Genomic DNA, 25,473 nt, shown 5'->3' with positions numbered 1-25,473 from the left:
TAACTCAGCTACAAATTCTGTACAGAACCTAACAGGTATTCTGTGAGGTCATGGAGCTTGTTAAGTTTCAGAAACTGTAGGTATTTGTTCACACTAGTGACAGTAACATCGATATCATTCATCTTTGCAGTGGTGAAAGAATTATGCTATGGCAGTACATCTGCTTCTTTCTTTGTTCAGTATTTCTTCTTTCGCTTTACTGCCCTCAGTTTCAACTTCAGCATCATCCTCGGGTGTCTGGGCACTAAGTCTGGTGCCACCAACAGCTTTTACATATGACCAGAATTTCTGCTATACTAGTCCTTGCAGGCTCCACACATTGTCTTCTTAGTACCCAATTTTGTTTCATTCAGCATGTCCCTATCTACAGTCCCATGTCCCCCCCCCCCCCCCTCCTCTCCAGAAGTTCTTTGCAGCGACATTACACTATGGAGGATTCCACACATCATGAATGGTTCTAAGTGCATATTTATCAAGTACATTCTCCAATATTAGAGAAGGAAAGTTGCAACTCACCATATAGCGGATATGCTGAGTCACAGATAGGCACAACAAAAAGATTCTCACAATTATGCTTTTGGCCACTACAGCCTTTGTTAACAAGACACACACACACACACACACACACACACACACACACACACTTTCTCTCTCTCTCTCTCTCTCTCGTACACACAACTTGTGTGTTGTGGTTTCAGTTGCCTGAGACTGCAGTCGCGCGCGTGTGTGTGAATCCGAGTTTACACAATGTCTTTAATGAGCTCTATGAGGCACCAGCTTAAATGGATATTGATGAGGTAGGGAAACTGGCTACAAATACCGTGGTGGAAACATGTTGGTATTTGGATGCTTATCTAAGGAAACCTTAAGAAAAGTTAAATCTAGATGGCCATTATGTTGTCACAGTTGTTTTCATGGTTGGTAGAACTGCCTTATGGTCACTGATGATGACATCAGTGGAAATGGTAGGTGCATCACTGTTATATTTGGTGGAATTTAATGGTACACAAACCAAGTGAAAGGCAGCCATCCGCCTATAGCAGACCAACCTGAGGTACACAGAAAAACGTAGCAAAAAAAAATATTCACATTAGGCTTTGAGATCTCAGCTCGGTCGTTTTCCAGTAAAAGCACACCGCAGAGACACCTTAATGTGCTCCTCCACTTTGGTGGGTGGGCACGTTTGGGTGTTTGTATAGTTGCATGTGAATGTGTGCACCTTTCAGAAAAAGCCCGAGAGTTCAAAGCCTTATGTTTTCTATATGAAGTCTTCACGGGTTGTCAGCCGAGTAGCATCGTTGCCTGGAGATGACGGAGACGCATTCCATCGAAACGTTGCTACGAGACGACGATGCTACTCTGCTGACAACCCGTGAAGACTTCATATATGAAATTCGTTGAGAAAGCCTGCACTCGCTAATGTTTCCTGTTATGTGTTTCTGTGCATCACGTATTGGTCCCCTATAGGTGATTGGTTGCCTTTCCTTTATTTAACATTATCTTCCCATCACGATGTGTTTATCTTAGTTTTGCAGCTCGAGTACAATGTGCGTACTGCATGCTTATGTATTGTCTACACTTTTTTTTAAAAAAAAGCATGAGGAGTTTAGCATTACACACTTTTCATTTACTCAAAGAGTACAGAGAGTTAATTTGGCTACGTCTAACAGCAGAATGTGTGGTTCTATAAATATCAAGATAACAAAAGAACAAATTTTTGCGAAATGTCAAGTTTAGAGAAAATAGCGCAATTTAAATTAGGGCAAATACTGTGTCAGTGGACCTGTCATTCTACACACTAGTTCTACCTGTTACCTACGACCTTACGAAACTCCTCCGAGAGAGAGTGTGCTACCATTGTGACAGCGGAAATGAGTAAAGATACACAAATTATTCCACAGTTTGCAACTTACACGGGAGAGAGAATTTTAAAAATCATTTTGTATACATTACACCTTCAGTTTTAGTATGAGAATCAAGTTAATTCTGTCACGTAGCTGTTAGTTTCTGAACCTGGTGACGAGTTCTGGCACGTGTAAAGGGTTAAGTCATCAATGACGACGTGGCCAGTCTCTTAAGGAGGTGTTACCTCTCTCGACACAACGTGGTTCGAACGGAGGAATTAATTACACGAACGAAACTCTCCTCACAATGTCGGACTACGGCAACGTACGACACTTCCTGATCTCGACGAGTAGAGATGGTATCGCCGTTCGAAGATTTTACAGTACGAGTTTCACGAGTCGCCTTAAATATTGCGAGAAATAAAACAAAATCTTTGTCTGAAGAAATCGGGCAGTGGAGAGAAGGAAAGAGAAATCGCAAAATGCATTGCTAGGAGCACTCAGTGATGAGACTTTTCGAGCCAATCGATGTGGAGCAGTCAGCTGTTGTGCTATTTTCCCTCTCATCTTGACAAAAGATTTTACAGTAACGGAAGCAGATCTCTGCAGGCGCGATCCACAAGACGGACACACCGGTGCGGGTAAAGTTATGGAAGACGTTCCGAGTGGTGGGCAGATGCACCCACAACTGGCCACACGGGGGAACGGGCGCACCACACTCCTAAACGGCAAAGCAGAGTCCGAGAGCCGAATTCACCGTGCTCTAGGAGTAGCGTATTTGACTGTCAAACAAAGGCCCCTGGGTTCCAGTATACATTCAATACACTGCTTGGATTACGAGTAATATTTATCAGCAACTGCGCCGAAAGAATATCAGTACGAGGAGTCACCGTCGTTCTGCCGATGGCTTTCCAAACAAAGCAGAGCAGGAGCTGCCATCAGGGCACCGTCTTGCCCTCGAGGTGGGAAACTGACTCACAGAGGAAGAATAGGCGACGATCGATGACACTAGGATACAGAAGGCAAAAGGAAACAACTGCACGAAAGAGACACACTGTATAACCGTAGGTCATCTCTCCATTGGCAAAGATTCCACATTCGTTTCCCACTCGTGTCTCGGGAGGGCACAGCCAAAGAGGTGATCGTGAGAAAGCGATTTGTCAACTGACAAAAGCGTAACATTCTAAGAATTGGAGCGTGGAATGTATGAATTCTAAATATGGTGGGAAAGCCAGAAAATCTGAAAAGGGAAATGCAAACAGTCGTCTTTTATGTGGCGGGCGGGCAGTGATGTGGAAGGGAAAGAATTCTGGCCATTTAATATAGATAAAACCGACAGCAACAGAAAATGGTGTGATGGGGTAGAATTCACCGCGAATCGGAAGGTAGGTCAGAGAGCGAGCTGCTGTGATCTTCAGTCGTAGGTTTATCTTCATCCGATTCGACGACAGAGCAACGCCACGTGTACGTGGCAACGTCACAAGCAGAGGTCGAACAGAGAAAGTATACGAGAATGTCGAACGTGTAACTCGGTTAGGGACGATTAACCTCGGTGAACTCAGCGTCGTCTTCGATTTGAGCATATAATGGAGATGAGGGCATTCCACGCACTTATCGGAGGGGATTGGGGGAGTCGAGTTATCGAACGCTGCGCCATATAGGCCGCTCTCTGGCCCGTTCGAACGCGATTATAGTTTGCCCGGCCCTGTGTTTCCATTTCGTAGTTATCAGAAGCTCGTTTCACAACACTGTGCTGCTGATACCGACTTCTCGTGTGTATCGTAGACCTTCAACTGCATTGTATTCAACTCGCTCGTTTTCTGCTTAATTTTTGCTCCCATATTGGGTGGGGTAAACTATTCCATATTTTATTTTATCTCATACAAAACAGAGCTGGCTTTGTCATGTGGTGCTATGTGGACTTTCGTGTATTTGTTACTACTTACTAATCTCTCTGTGAACTGCTCGATTCAAATGCATGTTACGTATATTGCTTTAGTTCTATTTTATTTTTGTTTGCATCTGTTCTCCGTAGTTTCTCGCATTTAATGGTGAACTCTGTGTTAGCAGGTTCTAACAGTATTGATATTCAAGTTTATTACACCTCGGAACGAAATGAGTATGTAATTCTACCCTGGACGGTACTGCATCTTGCCACTGACATTGACTCGCAGACTATGGGTGTGGATGGGTACGGTTTGTAATCGTGTCGACTAGATCATTCTGCCTTGCGAATGTACAAATGCGACAGTAGCCACTTAAAAGTTTTCATAGGAAGTTAACAGGTACTACAAACAGCACATTTTAGTACAAGTCAATGAAAATTTCGGTGGCCCCCATTAAATCCGAGAGTAAGAAAGCGGATAGAAACAAACAACGTAAAATGCGAGCAAAATAGTTACAATGCATTTAAGTGGAGCAGTTCACACGGACTGACAAGCAGCAACAGAAGAGTCCACATAGTACCACCCGACGAAATCACATTCTGTTTCATACAAAACAAGAACAGAAATGGCAACATTTATTCCACCCAATATTACGCATGAGAGCAAAAACTGAGCTGAATAAGAGCAACTTATTTACAATGCAATTCAAAGAGTGCAATACACACGAGAAGATCGTAATCAGGAACATAATTTCCACTCGATAACAGCCATACGGTCGAAATTGAAATGTTGGGTTTTACAAACAAATATACTTTACCCAGATACCAAACCCGCCGTAAAGTATAAATGAAAAATATTATCATCTAGTATTTTAATTTCGTAAAGCAAGAATATGAACTATCGTGTCATATTTTCTCGACTGGAAAAGTTCACGGCCACGCGATTCGGAGAGCTACGCTTGATTTCCGTTTCCTTATCGCTATGTGGGCCTTGCACTACCCCTGAAAGGTAAAATCAAATTTTCTGACGGATAACAGAAAGGTGGGATTGTGTTTTCTGGTTCTGAATGGGGGTGCAGGACGTGCCGCTAGGGGGAGGAGTGGTACAGAGGACGCAAGTGCTTACCCTCAATGAGGCTACTGCACTTTCTTTTCTGAGAACAAGTTTTAGGTAGCAATCGCGATGCACTGAGAACTGCTTCGCCATTCTATGAAAGAGGTTGTTAGGCGTAATCAGTACTAGGCGTTTCATTGACTCATTGGCTCCTGTTTTAATAAAAAAAAAAAACTACAAACACTAAGTATCATTGGTGTGGCGACATTGCAAAAATAAAAATCTTCACAGAAAATCCTTCTCGATCGTGGAAGCAAAAACACCCATTGCAAAACACTACGTTAGTGTTCTAGTCAACAAAATATTGTGATATTGAAAGGTTGGACAATAAGCATATAAAACGGCAACTGACTTTCATGCAACAGCTATGACAAACAACAAATAAATAAAAGTACGACTGATGCACTAATATCCTGTTATTATTTTATGCATAAGGGATTGGCAGAGTATGGCAAGGGTGTTCCGCGTACACTTGATATCAAACTGATATACAAATACTTCCCTCAGATGACGTCACGTATTCTTACCCAGCTGGCGTGCGGGTCTCCACCCCCTGCCCCTCTCACCACCCAATCCTACCGTATGGCGGGAAATTCAAAAAATGGCGGGAAATTCAAAAATGGCGAGACAAGTCGGCTGGAGGACGATGTATTGAATCGAGACGCAATTTGTGTGTTCCATCGTCATTAAGAGGGTCGTATCGTTACAATTAATTGTCAGTTTTGCGTCGGATTCGAAAAGCTAGACTCACAAAAAAACGACCACATGGTGACCGAGGCAGTATTAGACCCTTGGAGACAAGTCGACTGGAGGACGAAATATCGAATCGCGACTCGATCTGTGTGTTCCACCATCATTAAGAGGGTGGGAACGTTAGAATTAACTGTCAGTTTCGCGTCGGATTCGAAAAACTAGACTCACAAGAGAACGACCATCGGGTGACCGAGGCAGCAGTAGACCCGTTGAGACAAGTCGGCTGGTGGACGATGTATTGAATAGCGATGCAATTCGAATGGGAAAATCACCACTTCATCACTACCTCGGAGATGCTGTGTCCCATCACTCTTATGCTGAGTATAACACACTACATTCAGACTCACTTAAATCTCGATAATTTGCCTTGTAGCAGCAGTAATGAATCAGGAACTGTGCCAGTCTCATATAGGCGGTGCAATATTCTGTCTCTTTACATTGTATTTGAACACGCATTCCTATACTAGTTTCTCTGGTGCTTCAGTATACATGTATAGCTCCATTGGAGCGGGTTACCACTTTGTTCGTTAATGAAACGTGAAATGTAGTGGGTCACTGTGTTGCAGGGAGGGTTGACCAAGGACAATGTGGGGAGGGGGGATCTGTCAGTCTCCGACTTTATCCCACGAATGTGAGAATACTGTGCCACTCCCATTCACACAGGGAAAGATGGCCAGTTGGAATCGTAAATTCTGCACTACGATCAATGTGCTAGAAATATGAAGCTAAACAAACTGCATCTATACAGGATGCTGACTGGTATACTTTGGTGCATATGACCGAATGGACGTACTGCACAACCATCTATCTGCATTCGCAATCTAGTATATGGTGCTTGCTAAGTAGTGAAGGGGTGGTTTAGCGATGATACAGAAATTGGGAAGAGTTCTACTGTGTCACTGGCTGATGCTGAAAGTATGGAAGAACTGGTGAAATTGCTAAAATTGATCGCACTGTCAATTGCGGTGCTTACTGCAGTACATCGTCCCGTATCGAAGTTGTCTTTTCCGTCCCATTCATGCAGTGATAAGCTATTGATTATCACATAATGATTGACTGACACCACTTGTTTGAGATGTAGAAAGCATTGGTGGAACCTGCCACTTGTCACTGTAGAGCACAATGAGAGAACAGTATCTCTCTTTATTGCTACTATCCTGGGCATGTTGTGAACAGCTCTTCCTGGCGATAGTCATCACCGAAACTGCAAAATGAGAAAAGAATGGTCTCCAAAATGGAACAATGAAGCATGTGTTATGCAGTCACTGTGGGAGATGAGATTGCTTGTATAGATCATCACCTTCCAGTTTCTGCAAGTAGCGATGTCTTCCACTTTTTTGTTATTGAGAAACATCGCCTGTGTGTTTTATTTCTACCATCCCTTGTGTTGTGAGAGCAGCATAGTTTACGCCATGTGATGTTCTGCTTATTGTGAGAGCCAATGGATCAAAGCATGTTAATGTCAGTTTAGCCCTTGACACACACCTTGTAAGTCATGGTAGAAAAACAAAATGTATGGTGGTGTAAAAAGCTGTAGTCATACACTGCTCGAATGTCTTACAGCTGTAAAATAATGTATTAATCTGCTTACGAAAAAACAAAACAGGAAACTTGTCTTGCGATTAACAGTTTGTGGGATCTGGTCTTTCTCCAGTGCAGGTGACAAAACTTTACATAGATCTGTGAAGCAGACTTGGATCACTGGCCTTCTGCTCCAATGGAGCAATACATGTATATGTAATATCCTAAATGTCAACACGCAGGTGGGACTTGCTTTTCGATATAGCGGTAGAAAAGGCACGATAAAATTTTACAGGAGGTTCTATTACAGAGAGTGGTATGTATGACTGGTTAAACTCTGGATGTATTAGTTCATAGTTTTTTACCTACTCTCGATGTTACAAAATAATGACGAGGAGTGTTCTCAAACATACTAAATGACTGTATAGATGCTGATCTGTATCAGTATTTCATACACCTGCAATGAATGTAATGCCCTCGTGCATAACAAGTTCTAATTTGAACACACGAGATGCTCTGAAACAGAGCTGATTTTGCTCATAAAACTAGCAGAAAACAACTGCGGAATCATGACTTTTTATTACTATCGCCACGACTGTGTGATTAAAAATACCGCAATACTGAGGTACTGCAAGTCCTGTGTTATTTCATACTACATAACTGCCAAGCTTTTTGGAACCTAGAGAGGGTAGTGTTGTACGCAACATGTGTGTAGATCGCACTAAGCAGGCTGTTGTGTGACGATCAAATTGCTTACAAACCTAGTATGCAAGAAGCTGCTGGATTTAGACTACTTCTTCAAGTACGAATGGCAGAAAGTTCACACGCAGGTCGGCAGAGGGGAGCAATGGGGCAAGAATGTAAAATGTCAGCATGCAGATGGTATTTATTTTCAATGTATCTGAGTAATCTTATAGGGTTCTCTATTAGGTGACGTTATGTGGTTCTGTTACAAGAGACGATCTCATACATTTCACAAACGTCAGTGTGTTAAGCAGTACATTGGTAAAATGGGACTGTCCATAGTGTACAAAACAACAAAATTCTTTTGAATAATAGCTTTATTGTTTTTTGTGACATGTGAGCAAATGATATTACACATGGCTGAAATGTTTGTAGTATACATGTCCATGACAAGTTATTTATGGACACTGATTTGAATGCGAGGGAGGGTCCGAAACCATGTAATTTTGTCCATCAAATAAATGGTTCAAATGGCTGTGAGCACTATGGGATTAACATCAGAGGTCATCAGTCCCCTAGAACCTAGAACTACTTAAACCTAACTAACCTAAGGACACCACACACATCCATGTCCGAGGCAGGATTCGAACCTGCGACTGTAGCGGTCGCGCGGTTCCAGACTGTAGAGTCTAGAACCGCTCGGTCACTCCGGCCGGCTTTTGTCCATCAAACTGAAATAAGTCAATCACTTAACATAGATTTTTTTTTTCCTTCAGAGTTTAAATTCTCGCTTTATCTTTATTCTGATCAAAGTTTCGAAATAATGAGGACATTCTGCCGTGATTGGCAGTTTTCGCAGTAAAATAGTGGAAGTTTTAGTTTCGATTTTACGCAGGGGGACATGTCGATGAGATTAATAATACTTCATATCAGGAATATAGCACCGACATCAGCAGTTTTGTCATCTGTAATCGATGACTGTGCTACAGTTTTTTTTCCGCACTTCGTTGGATGTCGTAAAATAAGGGAAGTGGAGGGTGAGGGAGGGAGGGAGGGAGGGAGGGAGGGGGAGAGAGAGAGAGAGAGAGAGAGAGAGAGAGAGAGAGAGAGAGAGAGAGAGATATGGGAATTATATCCTAGAGTCAAACGTGAAACCTATACCGATTTTGCTTACAGAACTAAAAGGAAATGAACTGCGCCTATTTTCATGGAAACGAGAAATTGATTATTGTCGCTATTGTGTATTTTTATTTTTTTAAATAGACATTCGCTTATAAGAGGTGCGTTGACATTAAATACAAACGTTCTGCATCGCAGAACGGCACGTGCTTCTGGGCGGAGCTGCTGGAGGCATACGGGTGGAGTGGGTCATAGTGCGGCACAGCTGACTTTTAGACAAACGAGTCGCACTCGAGGTAGCTGTCATTTATCTCTCGAAGTTCTGTAGTGACGAGATAGCACGGGCCAGGTAAGAGTGGCTCCAAGTTGGTTAGTTCGTGACTGCACATCGATGAGAACGCATGCGTTGCATTATAAGCGCCCGTTTTTCTTTTTTGCACGACAATTTCGATGCGTAATTAGAACACTGAAGCGTTTTCCATCGTTTGTGGCAGCGTGTGTTGGCAGGGTGAGCGAGGAGCAGCGCAGCGGGAGGCGAGACGTCAAACAGCGGCGGCCACGGTGCCCAGCTGGACGCTTACACTGGTAAATGGCCAACACAAGCTTCTCGTCAGCTGAACTAAATTCCCAACAAAAATAAAGATAGCTTGTAGGTGAAGGGTAGAGTTTTAGTACGTCTGCCACTAGTTTCGAATGATATTGTGAACTTTTTTCCCATCAGGATAACAGAAGGTTTTTGTTTTTTTTTTCTCATTGCGTAGCGCTATCCGTATTTTTGTGTAATTAGGACCGATTTTTACTTCAGTTTCCCAACCAAAATACATAAAGTACACTAACCTAACCGTCCCCTCCTGCATGTGGACTGTTTCCGTGTACTGGAAGGTGGACTTGGGTTTCCCGTTCAGAAGGCCCGGCATTCTACTCCCAGAAAGGCCAACCGCCATTTTGAATTTCCCACCAATTGCCGGGTGGAGTGTGGGGTGGGACGTCAGCACATCCGTGGACAAAGAAATTGCTGCCATTCTGGAAGTTCCCGGCAAAACTGGAAATTCCTGGCAATACGGCGGTAGGCGAGGGGGTGAGGTGGGGATGGTGACGGGACGCGGCTGGGGAAAACACTTGACGTCATCTGGTGGTGGGGGTGGAGGTGGGGGGAACTGATTGATCAATTCAATTATTTTGTACAGCAGTTTTATATCACAACTGTCCTCGGAATCCCCTTATCCTACTACTCGGATGAACTCCGTGAGTGTTTATGAAACATGTGACGCAGTAAGGACAGCAACTGTCAGTGACGATTATATGTTTCTGAGCTGGTTTGTGCTGCATTGCTTCGAGTGCACGCCTAACGTTTAGCGTGCAGTGTAATTAAATTTCTTTAAGCGCGTGTCTCAAAGTTTTTCATTTCACCCTGCAAACATACTCGTACCATCCCCAACAGCTGCACAATTTCTAAAGCTGCAGCGAACGTGCAAAAACGGTGTAGACGGGGTGCACATGGCAAAAATCACTGTCAGAAAGTGACTTCTTGCTGTATTTACTGCGTCACCACTCAGACATTGAATTAATTTTACGACCTACAATTTTTTTCCCAATTTAATTCACAAGAAAAGAACTTACAGCTAATGTGAGGAAAAATACGTTGATTATTTCTTACCTCTGAGGATCTGGTAGAGGAAGACTTTGATGTGGTCGGCGGACAGGTGCTGGGGAGATACTATTATTTTGTGTAGATCACTCTGCAGGAGCTCCGTGATGACATAGCTGTGAAATGGTGGTCAAGGATTCGTACATCGACGTGAGTGCAAACAGATAAACAAACCCATACATCCGCCACGTCCGTTGCGGCTGTCAACAAAAATGCAAGTTACAACACACGTCAGCTGAGCTGACAGGTATCTCGTACATGTGAGAGGCAGACTGGGGATGCAGGAAGGTAGTAATGAGCGGCGGCGGAGGCGTCGACTGCTCACTCGCTGGGGCTGACTCATGTGCGTGGGAAGCGAGTGTTAGTCGGGTGCACCGCAGAAACCGACATCCTAATGCAACGTGCCACGGTCAGAGTAACTGTATTGACTTTCGGAGCTTCACTTTCTCCACCAGCTGCCGCCGAAGACTCGAGGACTGTGTCACAGTTAGGTAGGACGAACTCTAACAGAGAGCAAACCGACCATTTTGTGGCTCATTAAGTCTCCAAAACTAGAGATGGTTGGTGATTACGCCTCGCCTTGTTCTAAAAATATGCCGTCATTTGTAAATTATACCTGAATTTTGGACAGCAACACATAACGTTGTTCTATCATTGAAATGACGTTGCGTAGGAAAATATCGACTCGATAAGGCTTTATAATGATTACGTCAGTTTCTTTTAGTAACATTACGTATTTAGCTATAGCGTCAGTTTCAGTGGAAACAACGTGAAAATTGCGAGCACTGGAATATGCGACACACACAGTCTGGCATTTCGATGGAATAGGAGTCAAAAAATATTTCAGAGACCGTGATACGGAAAGTAACCAAAAGATGACCAGTCGAAACTGACTGATTCTTTTTCACTTAGTGACTAGATGGGATGGTACGTTTCAGTTCAATGATTGGATGGATCATACCGGCAAGCACATTTCGAGTACGGCAATTACTCGACAATATAAAAGCTCGTAAGTACCAGAAGCGCACAAAGAATGCTATCGCCGTTGTTCACAGTTCAGTTCCGTTCGTGCGACAGTACCACAAAAATGTTGTAACATTTGTTTCTGAGGCTGCACGGAAGGCGCGGCGTACAGTGTGTTTAATTGTAAGAACCTACAGCAGTGCTGGCACTACAAATTGCGCGTCATGCTTACACGAAAGCAGACGAAAGGATCGGAAGTAAAACTCGCTTTAAATGTTGTTCGTAAACAAAACTGAAATTGTCATGTACATTTATATATATATATAAATCAATGTATGTATGTATGTCTACTATGCGCTCACAAACCATTCATCCGATTGCGATGAAATTTTGGTGATTTGTTCTCCGTACGCCCACGAAGGTTCCTAGCCGAAAAAAAGGACACATTCTTGAGTAGATATGACGTCATAAACAATGAGACGCCACCGCGGGAAAATGCCCAGATTTATGCATCCACTATTTGAGAATGAGAGCACTTAGCGACTAGCAACAAACCCTCGCTGACACCCCCCACAAAATAATGAAAATCTGCCGCAGTAGGCATGACGTTTTAATGTATTATTTCGTTACTATTAACTCTAATCGCAACATATTTCGCATACAGTATCCACATATATCAGTAAACGCGCCGGCAAATTTATGTCTCTTTACGACATATAATTCAGGAGATATGACTTGGTAAACATCGAGATGCTTGAAAAAGTGTCGCGTCAGGCATGACGTTCTGTTCTATTATTTCTTCACTACTAACACTATTCGCAATACGTTTCGCAAAGGTGTTAAAGTATATAAGACCACGGGAGTATTCCTAAAAAACGTTGTGCCAAAATTTTAAATCAATCGGTCAACAACTTTCCGAGATTTCTTTTTAGCACAACTGCACAACAAAAACACGCAGAACAGTAGAGTGCAAAACAATAACGAAGCAGACGACAATGGCTACCTTGTGCAACACAGTCAGCTACGTAATGTTGGCAGCAGTCGAAACTGCGTGCCTACCGAAGCCTCCCGACGTTTACCGACTTGTACCGATTCAGGACTACACGCTGTACTCTTGACGACGCCTCCTGTGACAGTGGCCGGCGTTGCGCAGCAGCGGCGCGGCGCGGCGCGGAGCGAGCACGCGGTCGGCAGCTGGTAGGCTGGCGCGCCCAACTGGCGAGTCGCGCGCTGCCTGCTCATATGAAGTGTCGATAACAAAGCGGGACGTCGTCATCCTCCGCGATCGACGCACTTTCCAAATACGAGGACACTGACAGACTCCGAAGTGCGTTCCCGTGCGCGGACGCACAATTCTCATTTGACCTCTTCCGGTTTTCTAAGCGACTGGGTGTATGCCAGTGCTCTACGGCGAGCGGCATGTCGTATCAGGGCTGGCTGGAAGGAGTGTTCACCGAGAGAAGAGGACCCGGGTTCTACTTGCGACACTTGAAAGGGTCAGCATTTAGACTACCGGCACAAATCCGCAGGAGCCAGCTGCGCGGCTCTAGTGGTCCCATCTCTGGAAGTTGCTAGACTGCAACGGTGCATTTAACTATAGAAATAGGTGCAGTTAAATCCTTATTTACTATGGCGCCTCTTACGTGCACGACTGTACAGCTACTGCAGCAAGTAACTGTACAGGGCAGCGTTCGCAGCCGCGGAAGCTGTGTGAGAAGGACTAGGTCTAGGACTAGGGGAATGCGCCCAGCGCAGCGGCCTCGTCAGCTGGCTGTACGGGCGGGAGCAGAGTTCACAGTATCGATATTCATCCTATTACGCAATTTTGATTTCAAAATGCTCATTTGACTGAAAACCCTCTTCGTATCTGTATTGAATGGGGGACCCTTAACACTGTCAATTCAGACACACCGTAACTCTTGAAAGAAATTCGTGCCTGTGGAATCTTTACAACCACCTACTTTAGCCGAAAAATCCACTGTAAAACTACTGTTCGCCATTTTATGAAACTGATATTCCGTCACTAACTAATGACTCATTCAATTACGTCGGGCTTAGTACAACCAAATATTTCATTCAGTTCAGTAACCGGTTCTTTATAAGAGACTCGAGAACCTCGTTTGCTGAAAATATGCTAATTTTCTTCGGGGTGTGAATGCCATTAGGAAGCCCATTTCTTAGTTCTTCGGTTGAGTGCTATTGTGAAATCTATGCACCGTTTACGAGGGAAGTTTCCAGTTTCACGACTGAGTTTAATTTTTGAAATTTTTCTCAAATTCATACCGTATTGTACGGTTTAGCATCTACATAGGAATCAATATAACCAGTCTGGATATTATTTTCGCTGCAGGTATTGTAATTCTCCGAATCACTGACTGGATGACGTTTTTAAAATCCCGGAGTAATTTTGTAGGGTCAATCTTCTCACTTTCAAAAACCTCGGTTATCTTTTGCGTTTCCTGTACGATTGGTTCTAAGTAACACACATATAACTTATCACAGGCTTCAGCTGTGCCAGATTCGAATTCCAGCAAACCCACGAACGTACACACAAATTTTTGCACTGAGACGCTGAAACAGCGTATACAAACGACGAGTAGTTTTGTAACGGATATATGTTGATTCATCTAAAATTAAGCTCAATACATTTTCACCAATATTTCCGAAAAGTGTGCAACTAACACATTTCTCTGCACTCAGTTCTGTGGAACTGGATTTCTCTCACATATTTGCCCCCTGAAAATTATTTTTTTTTTACACAATTCTGACATGTGGTCACACGAAAGAATTTAACTGTTTTCAGCAACGAACATGCAGATTCCTGCTTCCGATAATGTATTAGCATTTGTTTTAGTCTCTCTTAAAAGAAAGCTTCTGTTGCCGAAAACTTTCGGAAGGATCCGAAAATTCGCTGTGTTTCTGTGTTTTATTAGCTTTTTAATGTCTGCTAACTATGCATTAATTTCGCACTTTCAGCAATTACACCCTTTACATTGAGGACAGAACTTCCAAACTTTTCTGTAATGTTGTTCGAGCAATAGGTCCCATAGCGAAACACAACAGAAATGCACAATTTTGCACACGGACACACTTGGAATCAAACACTGAAATGAACGTAACCTGAGCACACTGCATTCTGCCTGACTCACTGTTGTGACTTGTTTTGTTCATTAGATTAGAACGAGGGAATTCACAGAGAAAGATGAGTGTTAGGGCCAGGAATGCGCTGAAATAAGGCTGAAGAGGGGCAGCGGCCTTTTCAGTAGTTGCATGGGCAACAGTCTGGATGACTCACTGACCTGGCCTTGAAACGTTAGCCCAAAACGGCCTTGCTGTGCTGGTACTGCGAAACTTTGAAAGCCAGGGGAAACTACAGCCGTAATTTTTCCAGAGGGCATGCAGCTTTACTGTACAGTTAAACGATGATGGCGTCCTCTTGGGTAAAATATTCTGGAGGTAAAATAATCCCCCATTCGGATCTCTAGGCGGGGACTACTAAGGAGGACGTCGTTATCAAGAGAAACAAAACTGGCGTTCTGCGGATCGGAGTGGAATGTCAGATCGCTTAATCGGGCAGGTAGGTGAGAAAATTTAAAAAAGGAAATGGATAGGTTGAAGTTAGATATAGTGGGAATTAGTGAAGTTCGGTGGCAGGTGGAACAGGACTTCTGTTAGGTGAATACACGGTTATAAATACAAAATCAAATAAGGGTAACGCAGAAGTAGGTTTAATAATGAATAAAAGAATATGAGGGCGGATGAGCTACTACGACCAGCATAGTGAACGCATTATTGTAGCCAAGATAGACACGAAGCGCACGCCTACTACAGTAGTACAAGTTTATATTCAAGTAGCTGAAGAAATGTATGATGAGATAAAAGAAATTATTCATATAGTTAATGGAGGCGAAAATTTAACAGCAATGGGGGACTGGAATTCGATAGCAGGAAAAGGAAGGGAAGGAAAAGTAGTAAGTGAATATGGACTGGGGGGGGGGGGGGGGGGGGTGTAAGGAATGAAAGAGGAAGCCGCCTGGTAGAATTTTGCACAGAGCGTAACTTAATCATAGCTAAAACTTGGTTTAAGAAGCATAAAAGAAAGCTGTATACGTGGAAAAGGCCTGGAGACAGTGGAAGGTTTCAGATAGATTATATAATGGTAGAACAGAGATTAGGAACCCGATTTTAAATTGTAAGACATTTCCAGGGGCAGATGTGGACTATGACCACAATTTATTGGTTATGAACTGCAGATTAAAACTGAAGAAACTGCAAAAGGTGGGAATTTAAGGAGATGGGACCTGCATAAACTGAAATAACCAGAGATAGTAGAGTGTTTCAGAGAGAGCATTAGGGAACGACTGACAAGAACAGGGGAAAGAAATACAGTAGAAGAAGGATGGTTAGCTTTGAGACATGAAATAGTGAAGGCAGCAGAGGATCAAGTAGGTAAAAAGACGAGGGCTAGTAGAAATCCTTGGATAACAGAAGGGATATTAAATTTAATTGATGAAAGGAGAAAATATAAAATGCAGTAAATGAAGCAGGCAAAAAGGAATACAAACATCTCAAAAATGAGATCGACTGGAAGTGCAAAATTGCTAAGCAGGGATGGCTAGAGGAAAAATGTAAGGATGTAGAGGCATATATCACTAGGGGGTAAGATAGATACTGTATACAGGAAAACTAAAGGGACATTTGGAGAAAAGACAACCACCTGTATGAATATCAAGGGCTCGGGTGGAAAACCAGTCCTAAGCAAAGAAGGGAAAGCAGAAAGGTGGAAGGAGTATATAGAGGGTCTGTACAAGGGCGATGTAGTTGACAGCGATATTATGGAAATCGAAGAGGACGTAGATGAAGGTCAAATGGGAAATATGATACTGCGTGAAGAATTTAACAGAGTACTGAAAAACCTAAGTGGAAACAAGGTCCCAGGAGTAGACAACATTCCATTAGAACTACTGATAGCCTTGGGAGAGCCAGCCTTGACAAAAGTCTACCATCTGATGAGCAAGATGTATGAGACAGGCGAAATAGCATCAGACTTCGAGAAGAATATAGTAATTCCAGTCTCAAAGAACGCAGGTGTTGACAGGTGTGAAAATTACCAACCTATCAGTTTAATAAGTCATGGCTGCAAAATTCTAACACGAATTCTTTACAGACGAATGGAAAAACTGGTAGAAGATCTGGTTGGATTCCGTGGAAATTTAGTAATACACAAGGCAATACTGGTCCTTCGAATTGTCTTGGAAAACAGTTTTAGGAAAGACAAACCTACGTTTGTAGCATTGGTAGACTTAGAGAAAGCTTTTGACAATGTCGACTGGAATACTCTGCTTCAAATTCTGGAAGTGGTAGGTGCAAAATACAGCGAGCTTAAGACTATTTACAATTTGTACAGAATACAGATGGAGTTATAAGAGTGAAGGGACACGAAAGAGAAGCAGTGGTTGAGAAAGAAGTGAGACAGGGTTGTTGCCTATACCCGATTTTATTCAATGCGATGACCACAACAGCAATAATTTTGAAATTCGTAAAAAGTTACAAATTTTCATAATTTATTTTCCCACAAAATGAAAAAAAAAGGCTCAGAAGTGTATTTATCGAGTCTCATAGTATTGGGAACAAAGTATTCATTGAAAATAAATTTAAATCTCTCAGTTTTGGTTTCTTTATTACAATATTTTCAATTTTCGCTTTCATTACGACGTTTTCGCATATACTCTCATTAAGAGAGGTGTGTAGCATTTAAATAGACCACCAGAAAAACTAAATATTGTAGTTTTGGAGAGGTATTACGTGCAACTTCAACATATCTTTTTTTCAGCAAACTTTGAAATAGTGATGTGCCACATTCAGTCTAGACCTGTGTGACTTGATATGAAATGCCCTGTTAGATGTTGGGGTGATGCAAGTGATCCCGTCAAACTGCGTAAAGCGTTCTGGCCATTGATAATGGATACAATGAAATAGACGCTGCCGAATACGTACTTGTGGCAGGTTGTTCAGTGTGGTTGCTCCAGTTATTCAGCTTTCTTTTTACGCAATAGCTCATTAAACAACTGCAAATGTATATTTGTTTAACACAATGCAAGTAACTCCACTACATAAACACGAGCTCGGTGAAGTTATTTTGTCTACTCACACGAGGGAGCTAGAAAGGAGAATGCTGGGGAGGCGTAGTCAGCCTGTGGGGGAAGTCCCCGCAGCTGCCGAACAGCTCGAGAACAGTGTGCACAGATTTACCCAGATTCTGTACACGTGCGCTCATATTATTGGTAATACATATCTGAATTCCTTGACGTCGCAACGCACTCTGTGGAAAATAAACACACCGGTCCATATCTGGACACTGCGTCGGCAGTGACTCGTAAGCCGATATGCGGAATGGTTGGTACAACTTTGTGAAAACCCTTTGCTGTTGCTTTTTGTGACGTACCGCGGTAGAGACAATGGGGAACTGGCCGCTCGCTCTTCATTTTCCAGACCTACAAAGGAAGCAACTGATGACCGCAATCCAGCGACCTAGCTTCCTCCACACTTCCAACCTCCAACCCTTCATTTCCAACTCTCTAACACCCAGTGTGCGATTTGTGCTTTTACCAGTGGGGGGATGTCTTACGGGGTTAGTATAATTACATATGTTACTAGCTTGGACCGTGGCGTTACCCACGGTTAAACAATTGCTTATAAATAGATATTAATGCCGAAACTCTCTATTCACGCGTATGCACTATCAGAAAAGCCATCCCTTGTTATATCTCTAAGAGTACATTATAGGTAAAGCTATTTTACCAAATCATCTACATACAGGTATGTATTCAAAAAGTAAAGGCACATTTGTGAAAAGCTGTACTTACTCTGATGATAGAAAACTGAAACATACGTTATTTTTCTACGTAACCTCCCTGGACTTCAATGCAGTTTTCACGACGTTTTACGACTTCTTTTTTTTTATTTAATCAGAAAATACGTTTGTCGGTTGCATCTGTAACCAATTTTGTACCGCAGCAATGGCGTCTTCATCACTTTGAAATCTTCTTCCCTGTAGTGCTTCCGTTAAGGGTCCAAACATGTGAAAATCGCTTGGAGCAAGGTCTGTACTGTATGGTGGATGTTCCAGCACCTGGAATCTCAACTCCTTTATTGCGTCGGCTGTCCGTTTGGCAGAATGTGGGCGAGCGTTATCTTGCTGCAGGATGACACCTCTTCCACGACGTTTGGATCTGATTGCAGGTTTTAGTTTCGTACGCAACACATCACATCCACCATACAATACAGACCTGGCCCTAAAGCCTCATTTATGCTGGGGCGACGTCCTGCAACATTGTGGCATGCTACGGAAATGTGGCGTACGTTGCTTGCGGCAGGTTAATTTATACCAAAGCTACAGAATTTGTGCCACACATGTGTCGGGTTTGCAGTATACAGGATGATAAAGTATCGCAGCGGCGGCCTACTTGGTACTTGCACATGCAGCTACCAACGGAAATGAAAACCAAAGGAAAAGAAAACGATGGTGGAAGATAAGAGTATTTGAAGGAGGTCCACGAAATAGTATCCCAGGAACTAGAAGCAGACGATGGTGCGTTGTTTAGTAATGTGTACTTTCGTCCCAGGCGCGGTAGTCCGCGCCATACCGTTGCCAAAAGGTGGCCTAACGGTAAATGTTGGCACAGGTACCGGGCCCGTCACCACCCCGTGTCAGGGCCCAGGGTGGGACTTTCAGCCCCCAGCTCACCCAACTCTGCGGCACGACTGCCACGCTACTTCCCTCGCAAGCTCGCAAGTAAACGGATGACGCACCTTGACGAAAGCAACAATGACAACATGAGAATGACGATCTAGTTCTAAATGTTTTGAAATTCTTAACTACTAAATAACACTTTTTCAAAATTAACAGTATTAAAAGTAACACTGTATTAAAAACTTTCAGTGTTCGGCTCCACAATTTTAAATTATATGTAAAGTTTTACTCCAGTCCATGGGAAATATGCATCCCAACCTGGGATGTTTAAACTAAAGCCAGAGGAGGGGATGGTCTGATGCAGATGGGGGGAAATTCCCCCCCCCCCATCCCCCCCTGCAAATCGCACACTGCTTACACCACAATTTACCTCCTAATTGAGTCTTCTGCAGATCGACGTGGTATAATCATTTCATATATGTTCTTCACCTACTTCATTTAAGGATGCATGGTACTTATAAATAGTGGAAAAATCACAATTTTTTATGACTTTATTAAACTCTATAGTTTTTCGTGATTACATTGATGTATACATCATAGGGTTTCAAATGAAAAATGACCTATATATACCAAATTTTAAAGTTATGGTCATGCAAGCCGCCACGCCCCCTTTATTCCTGTTACAGAAACCAGTATTATTTCGAAAATAACTGTGAACTTTCTGTTTCCAGCTATTATACGTATGATACATTGTATATATTGGTAACAGTGCAGGTTTCTAGTGTCTGTAAATGATTATCTAGTATTTACTTTTGTTTCGATAAAGCGGTTTGTTCACGTTTTACTTAATGTTTGTTGCCCAAGTGCTACATATATTTGTCGAAGTATATAACCTTTAGTGTGCAACAAATACGAACTATGCCACGCATCAAGAAACTCAATAAAAGGAAATTCCGCGGTAACAAGTTCAGAAACAAACTGTTGAAACACACTATTGAAAGTAACCTATGTATAAGTTCTTCAGGGAAGAAACTCCCACATGGCACGATTCCTGCTGATTCAAATTTTTGTGTTAACAATGACTGTTTGGAATGGATTTTTTGTTGTTGATGTGGGCATCTTACCTTCTTTGATAAAGGAAGTGCTAAAATGTAAACAATGTTGTGGCGTAGGCTGTAGTAACTGAACACCAAAGCATCAGGAAGGGTTTAGCGACAAAATTAGTTGTTCTCTGTAAATCCTGCAATAAAACTACCACGAAAATGACTTCGAACATTGTGCATAATTCATATGATGTGAATTTGAAGTTAGTGTATGCAATGTGTGCAATAGGAAAAGGAAAAATGGCTGCTCAAAAGTTTTGTGGTTTGATGGACCTTCATCCTCCCCCTGTATGTTCAGCAAGTGCATAAAAATACTTTAGGTGCCTTGACGGTTGTGTATAAAGCATCTATGAAACGCGCAATAGAAGCAACTGTAAATATTACGACATTGCTGTTCCACTTGACTGGTCATGGCAACATTGAGGACATCGTTCCTTGCATGGTAGTGTAAGTGCAACTTCTCTGGAGAATGGAAAAGTTGTCGATGTTGGTAAGTACTGCCACACCTGCCACGGTAACACCGAAGGACATCAGTGTTCTAAGAATTATGATGGTTACAGTGAAGGTATGGAGTGTGATGGAGCTCTAAAAATATTTCAGAGGTCGGTGACCGTTTATAACGTTAGATATACGAAGTACCTAAGTGATGGGGACTCTAAAGCTTACAATAAAATTAATGAGTTCAGTGTTTATAGTGATACCTTGGTAACAAAGCTGGAGTGTTGTGGACATGTGCAAAAGAGGAAGCTACGAAGAGAAATGAAAGGGAAGTCGCTATCTGATGGAAAATTTCTGTCTGCCCGAGGCAGACTGACAGAAACTGAAATAGACCTGCTTCAGAGCTATTATGGACTGGCCATTAGCCGAACTGCACCTCTGAATGATGTTACAGCAATGAGAAAAGCTGTGTGGGCCACCTACTTTCATAAGTTGTCCACAGATAACCAACCTGCTCACGGACTTTGCCCTAAAGGAGCAGATTCTTGGTGTAGTTACCAAAAAGCAAAAGAATGTGGACAAATATACCACCATAAGCATTCTCTTCCTGCCCTGAAATAAAACCAATTTCTAGCGACCAGAGTGACCCTGTTGTGCTTACTAAACGTCTTCATGGGATCACTCAGAATACAAATGAAAGTTTCAGCCATGGGAAAGATTACCCAAGAACGTTTTTGTAGGACTAAATACATTAAAAGTTGGTGTACTACATGCAGCGATATGTTTCAATGATGGAGTGATAGGAAAGTTGGAAATCCTGAGAAATTTAGGCATAAAATGTGGCTCTAATATGGAAGATCACTTGCTTGCGTGTGACAGACAACGGGTGCATGAAGCTGAAAGATTCGCTCTTTAAGTTACCAAAGAAGCAAGAGGTACTAAAAGGAATGCCAAGAGGACGCTCGAAAATAAAGAAATGCTGCAGCACGAAGGCTATGCTTCAGGAATGTTCTGAGGCACAGTTTAATTGGACTGATATCCTAATTCGCAATTTCCCCCAAGTTGTATTTTTCAGAATTCAGATACAAATATGTCCTAAAGTTTATAAAGCATTGCTCTAATTTTTTTCTGAAACTTGCAATAGTCCATACTTACGTAGTAGACCTAAACTTTATTGTAGGATCAACTAAATTAAGGAAAAAATAACATTTTTACGAGGAAAAAATTTCAAAAATTAAAATGTAAGATGTGATATTTTTTATCCTTCTGATATACGTAATAGGTGTAATTAAATGGTTCTAGTACCTGAGCCATCATGTCACGCATTTCTGGTAAAAATTTGGTCTCCATCAAATGTATAACATTGAATTAAATGATACCCCAATTTGAGGAAGCATTTTGGAAATAAAAAAATGCATCCATTTCTTTGTAATTTTTAATAACTCTAAGCAGGTTCAAAAATATTCAAAATACTTCTAATTTGTTTAGAAAGTGTGCTGCATTACCTGATAACAACAAAAAATCTGTAAAACATATACATTATAAACAGTGCCTGAAAGAAATACTGTTGACTTTTACGTAATATTGAGCCGGAAAGGTACCCTGAATGCTTAACTATAAACAGTAATTTTATAGGAGTGAAACACTACATTTAATTATACGTATATCTCTGTCGTTTCGGAGATGTCCAAAAGAACAGACACTACACAAAATCCGCAGCTATGATACATATTATGTAAATTGAGGGTGGCGCGGGGAGAAAGGGAAGAAAAGAAACTAATGATATCAGCTGCACTGGAACTTTATGCGGAATCGGCGGCAGCGAGTGAAAATGTGTGCCAGAATGGGACTCGAACCCAGGCTCTTCTGCTCACGAGGCAGTTGCGTTAACGACTGCGCCAGCCTGACACAGTGTCTATCGCAAATGCGCGGAGTATCTCGTCACGTCACGCTACCTGCCCCACTCCAGCCTAGCGCCACCGCCCGTGCCCTCCGCGTTCGCCAATTGTAGACTGCGCACATGTGGCACCCGCACCGAAGGTTGTGTATCCTGCAGTAGTATAAGGCCTACGAGTCTCGGGCGCGTCGAGTGGAACAAGTGCGGCAGTGGACGATGGACGGAGTGGGGTGAAGGACCGTGACACTGGACTGGCGAGACAAAGGCGGCGGGGGGCCGTCCTTGGCGGCGCCCCACCATGCCGTGCCTACATCGCCACCTGCCACATCCTTAGCTACGCAATTGAGTAACGACAGCATTCGTTGTGTCGGGCTTGTTTTCGCCTCGATTCATGAGGGCATCATCAGCAGCCTGAAATACATATACATTTCCAGCTTACATATTCTGCTACGTGCTGCCGCTGCCGCATCGCGTCGCGTCGCGTCGGCCGCTCTGCCTCAAAACACAGACTCGCCGCCGCTGTGAGCGCCTGCAGCCGCAGTTTATTTATTTTTTCTTTTTTTGCCTCGTTCTCACACTGAGGCCTTTAACTAGCCAGCGGCAGCAGGAGGCAGATCTGTCATATCGGCGGGCGTGAAGTGGACTCTGCGGAAACCGCGCAAACAGAAAACCATATTGAACAGGTGAGGATGTACAGCTCGTCGTGCGATACAGGCGATGCCGATTACGAGAGCATTTCGAAGAAGGCCGAAGCGTACACTGACGTCGGTGCTTAACTGGTTCAAAATGGTAAATATTTCTGAAAAATTTTAATTTTCATACGTGCAATATGTTGTACCAAATGAATTACAGTATAGTATTAAGGACTGGAAATTAGTTACTGTTAATTACGTATACCACATCTTAATGTATCTGGAAGCTATTACACCAACTATGTAAGCAACCGTGTTATCAAACAGGAAACAACGGGTAGAAAATCGAACTTCATTCACGCCTCTGTGTCTCAATCAAACGAAAATTAATTGTCTCGCCTCACCTGGTGTGTCTGATGTCGACGAATTATTTCCGTGCTTGTTTCTAACGCTAACAACATAGTTCTTTTATAATACAATTTAGACCAATACCTCCTGTCTTTTGAGAAATTGTATGCTTAACACATGAAGTCAGTAAAGAGTTTACTCGTTAAAACTGACGTCATCCCCACCAAATTCTATGCTGCGCCTGCGTCAGCCCCTCAGTTAACTAGAAAGTGTCGTACATCCCTCGAACAAAAACTGTGCCCAGAAGTTGGAAGAAAACATAGGTCACATCAATCTACAAGAAGGGTATCAGAAGTGATCCAAAAAACTACCGTCCAATATCCTTCACGTATATTTGTTGTAGTCTTTTCGAACACATTCTCTGTTCAGACAGAAAGAGGTATTTCGAAGAGAATGACCTCCTCTATGTCAACCAGCACCGATTTCGAAAACATCGATCGTGTGGAAACACTTTTCTCACACCAAGTATTGAAGGTAGATGTACTGTTCCTCGATTTCCAAAAGGCTTATGTCCAGTACCATGGCTATCCTTATGATCAAAAGTACGATCGTACAGGGTCACAAGTGAAATTTGTGACAGCAGTTATTGATTGAGAGCCACCAACAGATGTTGACGGAACTTCGGGTGTGCCCCAGGAACTGTGTTGACACCCTTGCTATTCATATTGTGTATTTACGACATTACAGACAATATTAATAGCCATCCACTACGAGTTCAGATGGCTCGGGGCACTACGGGACTTAACATCTGACGTCATCAGTCCTCTAGAACTTAAACCTAACTAACCTAAGGACATCACACACATCCATGCCCGAGACAGGATTCGAACCTGCGACCGTAGCGGTCGCGCGGTTCCAGACAGAAGCGCGTAGAACCGCTGGGCCACCGCGGCCGGCCCACTACGAGTTCACTGTGGTCCACACACTGTTAACTTGCTCTAACTGTTCAGAAATGTCTAACTATGACTTCACAAAACGAAAAATGTATCTTATGACTGCAATACCAACGAGCCACAGTTGGAATCGGCCAATTCTTACAAACACCTCGGTGTAACAGATGCAGGCGTTCGAAATGGAATGATAGCATAGGCCCAAGGTAAAGCAGGTGGTAGACTGGTTTATCGGTAGAATACTGGGGAGAGGCAGTCAGTCTACAAATGAGATCATTTAGAAATCTTACGTGCAATCCACTCTAGAATACTGTGGGACTCGCACCAAATAGGACTAACAGGAGATGTTGAACGTATACAGAGAAGGCAAGCACGAATAGTCACAGGTTTATTTGATCCGTGGGAGGGTGATGCTAGAGAAACTAAACTGGCAGACTCTTTCTCGGAACAGTTTACAAGTCTACCAACAATGTCTGAGGAACCGGCTTTAAATGGTGGCTCTAGGAATACACTACAGCCCTCTACATATCGCTCCCATGTGGATCGTGTGGACGAGGTTGGACTAATTACTGTACGCACGAAGGATCCATTATCCAACAGTTGGAGTAGAATGTCTGCTTCATAATTTTTTTCCAGCAGTAGGTACAACGATAATTCGCGCCACGTTTGAAAATGGTGCGTCTACTTCCGCGAAATGCAGGCCAGCGCGCACAAATAAAGCACTCCACCTTCATCTGGTTTGTCCGCAGCTCTTGGTCGTGTGGTAGCGTTCTCGCTTCCCGCGCCCGGGTTCGATTCCCGGCGGGGTCAGGGATTTTCTCTGCCTCGTGATGACTGGGTGTTGTGTGATGTCCTTAGGTTAGTTAGGTTTAAGTAGTTGT

General features: G+C 42.9%; 1 protein-coding gene across 2 annotated transcripts in view; it reads right to left on the bottom strand.

Annotated features, from left to right (window-relative positions):
* The window catches only part of LOC124589659 (serine/threonine-protein kinase NLK-like), a 443,634-nt gene that overhangs the window by 63,626 nt on the left and 354,535 nt on the right, over positions 1-25,473 (bottom strand). For both annotated transcript variants that reach the window (XR_006976165.1, XM_047131572.1), the window contains exon 4: positions 10,578-10,684. Coding sequence is in view for 1 of the 2 variants with exons in the window: in XM_047131572.1 (XP_046987528.1) it covers positions 10,578-10,684 (107 nt within the window). In the remaining variant the exon portion in view is untranslated. The remainder of the gene's footprint in view (positions 1-10,577; positions 10,685-25,473) is intronic.

The sequence above is a fragment of the Schistocerca americana genome, unplaced genomic scaffold (genome assembly GCF_021461395.2).
Source record: "Schistocerca americana isolate TAMUIC-IGC-003095 unplaced genomic scaffold, iqSchAmer2.1 HiC_scaffold_72, whole genome shotgun sequence".
NCBI classification, from domain to species: domain Eukaryota; kingdom Metazoa; phylum Arthropoda; class Insecta; order Orthoptera; family Acrididae; genus Schistocerca; species Schistocerca americana.
This window is presented reverse-complemented; position numbering and strand designations above follow the sequence as displayed.